Source organism: Alexandromys fortis, unplaced genomic scaffold (assembly GCF_014885135.2).
Source record: "Alexandromys fortis isolate MF-2015 unplaced genomic scaffold, M_Fortis_MF-2015_v1.1 scaffold_157, whole genome shotgun sequence".
In the NCBI taxonomy this organism is placed as follows: Eukaryota; Metazoa; Chordata; class Mammalia; order Rodentia; family Cricetidae; genus Alexandromys; species Alexandromys fortis.
The window spans coordinates 581,559-591,899 of record NW_026068041.1 but is presented as its reverse complement, the minus strand read 5'-3'; the positions used below and the strand labels follow the sequence as shown (position 1 = coordinate 591,899).

Sequence of the window (10,341 nt, the reverse complement as noted above, 5' to 3'; positions counted from 1 at the left end):
TATCCAAGGGCACGTAGATGACTTGACCCCGTGTGTATTCATTCCTCCATAGAACTCTGGATGGCCTTCAACAACCCGCAGCGTGCACTAGCTTTTTCTTGGTCCGCACTGGCACCCTTGAGAGCCAGGTCGATGGGGACAGCAAGATCGACCGCTCCTCTTTAGCATCGGTCTCTCTAATCTGCAGGGACAAACAGGAAACGAGTTTGGATCACGAGCGTTAATGCCAGCTGGACCACCGGCATCTGATCTGTCTGATCCTGAGCCATCAATGACCCATCTGAGCTTGTGCTCCCGTCGGTCCCAGGCTGGTTCTTCACCTGGAGCGGCTGGGAAATTAGAGATGAAGATTGTCAAAATCCAAGCCCACAACTAGAAACCCAAAGCTTGACTGTTCCCTCCCGTCCTGAATCGAGGGAAGAGAACCCAGGAGTCCCCACCCAGAATCCACGCCTCCTTCGCACCCGGAGAGTCAAACCCTTGGTTTGGCTTCAGTTACCGCTGCAAACTCTGGCACAGCCTGGGTTGGGTCTGTTGGATGGAGAAGCCTGGGGCTACCCTACAGGCGTCTGTCCTGCCCCTCAAAGCGCTCGGCACCCGCCTCCCTCTGCCATCAGTTACTTTCTCTTTCTCTTTGCGATCCCCTCGGGCCGCTGTACCGAGAAACAGGTCTCTGCCATGCCCGGGGGCAGAGGGTAGGAGGGAAGGGAGGCAGGAGCCTGCTGGGCTCGATCGCCCAGAGCCCTCCCATTCCGGGAGCTGAAGCAGGAAGAGGGTGGGGCCTTCACTCACAAGGCCCAGGAGGTCACTCGCACTTCTGGGGTCTCCCAAAGTCAGGGCCTGTACACAGGAAATGCAACCCCAGCGCGTGGGGCCCAGAGCTGGGATGGGACCAACCTGCCTGGGATGCCGCTATCGCAGACCCTATTCACCGATCAGGTACGGCTGACCCCGCTACTCCAAATTTCCACTGCAGTTTCTTCCTGGTGGCCCCCATTGTGCTATGTGCTGGGCCTCTCCCCCAGGTCCCCAGCCCTGCGCCCCCTCCCTTCCACGATCCTCTGTAGCTCCCACTTCCCTCGAGGGTCCTTGATCTAAGCCACTTCAGTTGCCTCATAGCTGCTTCTACACTGGCCCCTCTGCACCCCTCTCCACACCGTCCATATTTCTTCCTGTTAAAACTGGGGCTGCTCGCCTGTAGGTCTTCCTGCTGATCCTGGGCTAGGCTGGGCGTCAGAATTTAAAGACAAATCATGGAAGCAGACCTTGGACGATCACGTTTGGAGCACTTTCGATGGATGTCCTAGGACGTCCATGCTGTTCTAACCCAACCTCGGGGGACGCTGGGAGAAGAGGGGACCACTCTCTGAGACTATGCGAATCACCTTTTCAGAAGTAGCCCTCTCCCGTCCCCCCGGGAAAGAAAGAGTGAGAAGTCTCCCAACACCCCCACTGCCTGGATGGATGGTCACTGTGACCGCTCTCAACCACATCATTCAGATAACATTTGAGAAAAAAAATAGGGGCGGGAGATGGCTGTAAAGATGGCTCAGCAGTTAAGAACATTTGCCGCTTCTACAGAGCACCCAAGTCCAATTCCCAGCAAACATGGTATGGCTCACAACCATGATCTCCAACTTCAGGGGATCCAAGGTCATCTCTGGACCTCCAGGCAGCTCAGCATCACACATCAATACACAACACATACACGCATGTACATATATGCAATGTCAAGCGCCATGAGCATATTTTAAAGATATATATATATGAAAGTTATGCCCCCACCCTGCCTATTCCCACACTGTCACTGGTTTCTACCCCTCTACTGGTGCTTTTGATCTCGATTCAAGAATTCTTTGAACAACTCGTGTAAGAAGGAGGATGGCCCAGTGTATTGCCAAGAAAGCAGAGTGGGAGTGAGCGGTCAGCAGCCAGAGACCACTGGCCCTCCGGCACCCCAAGCAACCGTGTGTGTGTGTGTGTGTGTGTGTGTGTGTGTGTGTGTGTGTGTGATAGGGGTGCAGGCTTTTAAGGCTAGTACTTTTATCTGCTGAATCATCTATCTCCCTGGCCCATACTGGTTTTATTTTTTTTTTCTTTTTTCTTTTTCTTGTGTCTTTAAAACATCACCTTTCCCTGAACAGCTTTATTCTGTCTAGTGACGGGTAGACCTGTCTAGAGCGACTCCCAGGAGGGGACTCAGCAAGGCATAGCACAAAAAGCTTGTCTTTAAATCTTCAACAGAAAGCCCCTTGCCAGCCAGTGTGTTCTACAGGCTTAGATCTCCTGAAGCCAGGTATAAGCACTTATCTGGGTTTTTGTTGTTGTTGTTTTGCTTTTCGAGACAGGGTTTCTCTGTAGCTTTGGAGCCTGTCCTGGAACTAGCTCTTGTAGACCAGGCTGCCTCGAACTCACAGAGATCCGCCTGCAACTGTCTGGCAGGCACCTATCTGTTAATAGCCTTGGCCCTGTGTGGCCTTGTAATCAGGCCTGGAAGTCACCTCTCCTCCCAGCGACAGAGATAAGACCCTCCTTCTTCTGACCATTCTTCATTGAAGTCTGGGTCTTCTGGCCCTTTATTATACAGGCTGCTGACCAGGATCCTACCTGATGCCCTCCTCTGTCCTAATGACAAAATGGATCAGCTGGCCTAACCGGACCTAGCTCTGTCCCACCCAGCTCTATGGTAGGGGAGTTCTGTCTCCTCGGTTTTGTTGTTTGTTGGTTGGTTGGTTGGTTGTTACTGTGTTGTGGGAATTTGTGGTGGTGGCAGTTTGACTGCTTTTGGTTTGTTTTTTCAGACGGGATTTTGCTATGAAGCCCTGGCTAGCCTGCCACTCACTGTAAAGAATAAGCAGGACTCAGTCTTGGAATAATCCCCCTGTTCCTGATCCCCAAAGGCTATAGGAATAGGTTTGGGTTTTCTCTGTCTATTAAGTGGGAACATCTCCCTCAGGTTCCTGGAAGGATTTGAGGAGTTCATCAGACCCAAGAAATGCTGAGAGTAGACTATCTATGTGAAGTTAGGAATTTCCCTAACAGTAGATCTGTGGGTGTGAGGGGTTGTATATATGTGCTCACATCTGGGAGCCAGAGGCTGATGTCGCCCGTTTTCCTCAGCTGCTTTCTGCCTTTTTTCTTTTTTAATGAGCTAGGGTCTTTCACTGAAACAAGCTGCAGGTTCCGGCTGGCTGGCCAATGAGCTCCTGTCTTGGCACCCCAACTCTGGGGTTAGACAGGCACACCCCTATGCTTGACATTTACGTTTGCTCTGAGAGTCAGGTCTTGTGTGCCAGCGCTTTTCTGAATGAGTTGTTGCTCCGGTACCATTTCCTTGATTCTAAGAACCCCTCTACCCTGCAGAGGTGTCACGTCAGGAAGGAGCTGGGGTGAAATGCTAAAAGTTATTACTCATGGGTGGAAGAGTTTGGGGCCTTCCGTGGTCTCAGCTAGGGGCTCCACTGGAGGGAGCAGCACTGGGACGTGGGTAGGAGGGGGTACCACTCTGGCTGCAGCATTTTTCTCTTCTCTCCCCATCTTCCGGCTTGGAAAGACTCTAGGGCTTGTCAAAGGTCAAGGGCAGGCGGTGTCTCAGAACTCCAGGGGCCTTGTTCTGCTTGGAGTCACTCCAGGGCACACTCTGAAATTTCTGTTTTCTCTCTTGTGCCTGCAGAAACCCGATAGAGACGTTATATCAAGGAACATACTACTTCCACTTTAAGAACCTATGCTATGCCAACGGCCGGAAGAACACCTTCTTGTGCTATGAAGTGAATAGGATGGAGCATGATGTACCTGTCCCCCTTTGCCAAGGGGTCTTTAGAAAAGAGGTACATGGAGTCCTGGGTTTGATCCTTGGCAGCACAGAAAAACCAGGCACAGTGGCTCACACCTGTGATCCTAGCACTCAGGAAGTGAAGACAGGAAGACCAAAAGCTCAAGTGTATCCTTGGTTATATAGAGTTGGAGTCCAGCCTGGGCTATGTGAGATCTTGTCTAAACAAACAAATCAATAAATAGAAAATAAATAAAAGCCAAGAGGCTGCAGAGGGGTGCCACAAAAGCCTGTGAAAGCCAGGCGGACAGAGAAGGCGGCTAAAATTCTAACCAATGGGAGGCAGAGCCAAGGACACTCCAGAGCAAGCTCTGGCTGGGTACAGTGGGGGACCTGCCTCAATGTGGAGAGGAAACAAGAAAAAGATCCAGTGTCAATTTCTAGCCACCTCATGTACACGCTCTGGCACACGTGTGTTCCAACACACAGGAAAACACACACACACACACACACACAAACCTAAATAGATTGTTTAGACTCTTCTTAGAAGAGGCAGGAACTCATTCCATTGAGAATATGGCCGGGCACAGCAGTGCACACCTTTAATCCCAACACTCCAGAGGCCTTGGAGGCAGCTGGATTTCTGAGTTCAAGGCCAGCCTGGTCTACAGAGCTAGTTCCAGGACAGCCATGGCTATACAGAGAAATCCTGTCTCTCAAAACCGATAGATAGATAGATAGATAGATAGATAGATAGATAGATAGATAATTTTAGAGGGAACAAAACGACGTGTGTGTTGTGCAGATGCTGTAAATGTTAACTCAGATGCATGAGCCGCGTTTCAAGACTCGGGAGCTACCCTTGCCCAGTTAAGGGACCATCTTAGCCCGTGCCCTCCTGAGCAGATACGGCAGATGATATCTAGTTGCCCCCAAGGGACATGGCCACCAGCAAGGCTCAGAGTGCTACTGAGAGAAGCCAGGGAGATGCAGAATGGATGTGAGGTTGATAGCTAAGCCAAGAATGGTGAGGGATGCGAAATTAAGGAAGAAGGATGGGGGAGGGGCGGAGACACAGAACCAGTCAAGTGCCAGGATTATTTGCCTGCACGCAATTTGCTCCTCCCCTCCCATTATGGATTCCCCTTTCTTTCCCAGAATGGCGGCCTCCATGCTGAAGAATGCTTCCTGTACTGGTTCCACACCCACGTACTGGAAGTCTTGTCTCCCAATGAAAAGTACAAGATCACCTGGTATTCCTCCTGGAGCCCTTGCGATGACTGTGCGGAGCAGGTGGCCAGGTTCCTGGACACTCACCGCAACCTGAGCCTGGCCATCTTCAGCTCCCGCCTCTACTATTTTTGGCACCCGAACTACCACGACAAGCTTCGCCGGCTGCATCAGGCAGGAGCCCAGATGGCTGTCATGGATTTTCCAGGTGAGGGGCGGGCATCAGGGCTGCGGGAGTGCCTGGGGGCGTGACCTACGGTGAAGGGGGATCAGTCGGAGAGTTGGCCTGGAGGGACTGTGGAAAGTCCTGATGTCCCCTGACTGCTTTCTCTCCTCTTCTATCTCAGAATTTGAAAAGTGTTGGTACAAATTTGTGGACAATGATGGCAAGTCATTCAGGCCTTGGAAGAAACTTAAAACACTTTTTCGGTCCCATAAAAAAACGCTTTGTGATATTCTCAGGTGAGGGGCTTTCTCATGCCTGGCCTTCTCTCTTCTTCTTCCTCCTCCCAAACCTCCTCTTTCTCTGGGGCATCTTTACCCACCAGGCCCTTCCCACTCCTTAACCTGGTGTCTCCCATCATGACATCGTGATTGAATCCAGTTGCTAAACGGAAGTGAATTGGTGTGAGTGTAAGCATGGAGACTGGAAGGCAGAGAAATTCCAACAAGGCAGCCGTGAGGTGATGAAGAGATGGCTCAGCAGTTAAGAACATTGGCTGCTCTTCCAGAGGACCCGGGTTCAATTCCCACCACCCACATGGCAGCTCCAACTGTAACTCCAGTTCCAGGGGAATCCTGCCCCCTCACACAGACATGCATTCAGGCAAAGCACCAATGCACATAGAAAACACTTTTTTTTTTTGTTTGTTTTGTTTTTTTAAAGGCAGCCACTGAGCAGTCGTGGCCCATGTTTTTAATCCCAGCATTTGGGAGGCAGAAGCAGGCGGATCTCTGTGGCTTACTTAAAGGCCAGCCTGATCTACAGAGTGAATTCTGGGACAGCCAGAGCTATGTAGAGAAACCCTATTTCAAAAAACAAACAAAAAAAATTAAAAATAAAAAAAAAAGCAGCTTTGAGTGCTCAGAGGAAGGAAGAGGCTGCCAGAGCCCCAACTGCCGTGCAGTCACCCACCAGATGCTCAGCCAGCCTGTGCCTTCTCCAGGTCCAAGAGGCTGACAGGCAGCTTTTCTGAGGCTCTCCCTGCCTTGTAGATGGTTGCTTCTTGTTGGGTCACTGTGTGCTATGTGGTCCTTCTTTCCTAGTATCCCTCTGTCCAAATTCCCTCTTCCCATAAGGCCTGGATTAGGACCTGCCTAAATGGTTGTACTCGGAGTCGGGCTTAGGACCTTGAACTTGGGTTCCTTGGGTTCCTTTTGTTGTTGTTGTTTGTTTTTCAAGACAGGGTTTCTCAGTAGCTATAGAGCCAGGCTGGTCTCGAACTCACAAAGATCCACCTACCCCTGCCTCCGGAGTGCTGGGATTAGTGTGCACCACTACTACCCTGCCCTGGGCGGTTAGGAGGTTTCTTTGTGTCCTTGCTCGGTAGTCAGCATGCTGGAGAATCCCTGGCCACGCCCCAACACCCTCTATATCCTGGAGCCCTCCCCCCCCCATGGAGTTCTGGGTGGGGTGCCGGTGAGCCTCAGTGACTGGGGCCTGAACTCTTCCATAAGAGGCTGGGGAGAGGAGGGTGGAGAAACAAGATGGGTAAGAGTAGAAGCAGGCTGATAAGATGGCTTGGTGGGTCTAGGTGGTTGGCAAGCGAGCCTTGCGACATGAATTTGATCCCTGGAACCCACATAAAGGAGGAAGGAGAGAAACAACGCTACCGTTGCCCTCTGACCTCCAGACTTAGGCCATGGAAGATATGCACCTACATCATACACACACATGCGCACACACTCAAAATAATATAAAATAATACAATTAAATAGTTTTTTTAAGAGTAGAAGGCTGAGCCAGGCGATGGTGGCGCATGTCTTTAATCCCAGCCCTCGGGAGGCAGAGGCAGGAGGATCTCTGTGAGTTCAAGAGGGACAGCCAGGGGTTGCACATCTGGCACCAGGCAGGATGGGAAGTGAGACCAGGAGGCAGGTGTTTCAGGGGAGCTCAGGCAGTATGCTGACGGATTGGCCAGGGACCATAGCCCTTAGTAGGCCATTTCATAACACCACAAGAAGTGGGAGCTCTGCTAGACCCGGATGACTCCAGGCATACAGACTCGCTCACTGTGTGATGGCCAGAGTCCCATCTTCCTCTGGGCTGTTGGTATGGCATTTGAAGGCAGCATCCAGGGGTCCTCTAGCTGGGTCAGCATGTCTGCCTTCCAAATCTTCCTCAAGGGAAGAGGTACATCATAGGGGCCCTGATGTGGCCCCAAGCTCCAGTGTCCCAGTCATGAACATTGTCCCTCATGAGCAAGACTGCTTCTTGTGTTGGGAAATGCTTAGGCTTGTCCTTGCGAGCTGCCCCCAAATGTCTGATAGCTGCCTGAGCCCGGCATGGCTCCCTTGGCAGCAATCTCCTCTCTGCCTGTGGCTCATAGAGTTGGTGTTTTCTGTCCCTCACAGTGCCTCTTAAGTCTGGAGACGTGAGAATATTCTCGAGGGAGAAGTCAGGGTTCCACTTCTTGATGTGGGACGTGCCTCAGCACTCTGACTTGGATAAGCTGCCAGGATACAGATGTGATCTCTTCCTAAAAGGACCCGGCTCATCCCGGAATATTCCTCGGACATTGGGACAGGTTGCGGGGAGGGAAGGGGCGTCTCTAAACTCTTGCCTGAGCCTCTGTTAACGTCAGGAGTGGAGCCAGGGCAGGATGGAGGCTGAGAGTGGGGACCAGGTACAGAGGGTAACTGTTAGGGGAAGACCTGCTGGGGACTCTGGGTCTTGTGAAAGCCAGGCCCTGAGGTGACAGCTTTTACAGAATGTTCTTTGTGTTCTCTAATCTGAGGATCCTTGGTTGAGACTTGCCAAAGCAGACTGGCAGCTTCAGGAATGTGAACTTGAAGTCCATGTCCTTGTAGCTTAGACCTGGCAGGCCCTAGGTGGGAGCCACCTCTTCCCCAACCCCTACTTCTGCTGCTTCCTGAAAACAATGAGGGCCACAGAAGCAGCAGCTGGAGGAGGAGGGAACACAGCCAAGCAGACCTGGCCACTCTCCAGCCATGTTCTTCATTTGCGGTGTGACCTCTAGAGACTCAGTTTCTCTGTGCGCTTGAGACCTCTTCTGAGATGTCAGAGTCACGACCCCTCCACCCCCCTTTTTGTATTGCTGAGATAGCAGGTAGGGCAGAGGTGTTACCTTCTCTGAGGCTGGAGAGGAAATCCTGTGCCCTGAACCACACCAAGCGCCAGTTAGGAGTGAGTGAAGAAGGCGCCATCTGCCCTTCCCCCTTCGCGGTCCAGCTCTGCACCCACCTCCCTTTCTGGCATTTACTTCCTCTTTCCTTTTGGATCCCTGCTCAGACTGCATGGGGAGACCTGTCTCCATCCTAGGCTCTGCTTTGCCAAGCCAGAGAACAACAGGAAGGAGAGTGAGCCCGAGCCAACCTAACTGCTCTGGGCCCTCCTGTTCCGGGGTGGGGCCCGTAGATCACTATCAGGGTCTCATAGACAGAGCCTCCTTGGTAGGAAGTGGAGCCCCAGACCCAAGGATCCAGAGCAGGACTAGGACCAGCCTGCCCAGGATACCCCACAGGATGCCCCAAGACAGGTATGTGAGAGGCTTGAAAACAGAGAACACTGATGGGCAGAGCCCAAGGAGATTAAAAACAAGAGAGCCACCCCACCTAGAGACCCTGGTAGGAGCAGGTGTTGTAGGAACCCAGTCACAAACCAGGGACTTTCCCAGGGCCACAGATGGCCCCAGAGAGCGGAACAGTACCAGCTGTTTCGTCTGCCTCCCTCCCTCCCACTCCAAGTCCTGCCTCTTCAGAAGCCCCCACTCTTTCCCCAGTTCTGTGCTTTTAGCTTTGTTTCCAATGTATTAATGTATATTTATAATTTTAAAATCAATGCACAAAATAATGGGTTTAATTGTGGGTTTTTCACAAATATATATCGTAGTTGGCTCTCACACACATGCACCCCAGTGAGTTCTTGTTCCCTCTCCCACTGGACCCTTCCTCACCACAGGCTCCCTTTTACTTTCACACATGCACACGCACGCACACACGCATGCACACATGCACACACGGTCTCCAGTAAACACATTCTTTCCCCTTCGTGGCTGAGGAGAACCTCATCATGTAACCAGGCTCCCTTCTCTTCACCCATCCTTCTGCTGATGGACACACCCAGGCTGGCCCCGTATTTTGGCTTTTGTGGGTATCGGAATAAACGCGGATGTGCAGTTGCCTCTGCCATGGGACTTGGAGTCTTTCCCATGTACACTGAGGAGTGGTGTGTGAGGGTTGCGTGATAGTGCATGCGTGGCTGTCTACAGAACCTCTGTGCTCTTGCACAGTGACTGCACTAGCGCGTGCCCAGCCACAGTGCGGGGGCTTCTTCCCTACACCCGTTCCTCACCAACATTTGTGGTCGCTTACTTGTTTTTTTAATGTTTTTGTTTACTTTTATTAGACAGGGTCTCTCATCACAAAGCCCTGGGTGGCCTAAAGCTCACTATGTAGACCATAGCTTGCTGTAATCCTCCCGCCTCTGATGCCCAAGTGCATGGGGTATTGCTGCATGAGACTCAATACAGCTTATGTGGTGTGAGGTGTGTGCATGTGTTCACGTGTATGTGTGTATATTGGGAATGTCAGAGGAATGCTGGGTATTCTCACCGAGTGCCACACGGGCTGGATGGCCAGCTCCAGTGATACCCTGTACAAAGCGTGCCAGTGTTGGGGTTACAGGCCCAAACCTCTATAGCTGGCTTTTTACATGGGTGCTTGGGATCCAAACCAGGTCCTCCTGCCTGCATGGCCAGTGTCTCACCACCTCAGTCATGCATGGCCAGTGTCTCACCACCACAATCACGCATGGCCAGTGTCTCACCACCTCAGTCACGCATGGCCAGTGTCTCACCATCACGATCACGCATGGCCAGTGTCTCACCACCGCAGTCACGCATGGCCAGTGTCTCACCATCACGATCACGCATGGCCAGTGTCTCACCATCACGATCACGCATGGCCAGTGTCTCACCATCACGATCACGCATGGCCAGAGTCTCACCACCGCAGTCATCCATCCAGCCTCAGTGCATTTTCCCCTGGCCAAAGATGCTGAACATTTTTTTTTTTTTTTTTTTTTTTTGGATTTTTTCGAGACAGGGTTTCTCCGTAGTTTTTTGGTTCCTGTCCGGGAACTAGCTCTTGTAGAC

General features: G+C 51.8%; 1 protein-coding gene across 3 annotated transcripts in view; it reads left to right on the top strand.

The window, feature by feature from the left end:
- Positions 1-708: 708 nt before the first annotated feature.
- LOC126515734 (DNA dC->dU-editing enzyme APOBEC-3-like) overlaps positions 709-10,341 on the top strand; it is a 17,774-nt gene continuing 8,141 nt past the window's right edge. For 2 of the 3 annotated variants that reach the window (XM_050165607.1, XM_050165609.1), the window contains exons 1-4: positions 709-939; positions 3,674-3,830; positions 4,934-5,213; positions 5,353-5,467. In XM_050165607.1, coding sequence (XP_050021564.1) covers positions 854-939; positions 3,674-3,830; positions 4,934-5,213; positions 5,353-5,467 — 638 coding nt within the window. In that variant the 5' untranslated portion in view covers positions 709-853. Of the gene's footprint in view, positions 940-2,593; positions 2,687-3,673; positions 3,831-4,933; positions 5,214-5,352; positions 5,468-10,341 lie in introns of those variants that run through there. The other variant, XM_050165610.1, reaches the window with a different exon arrangement.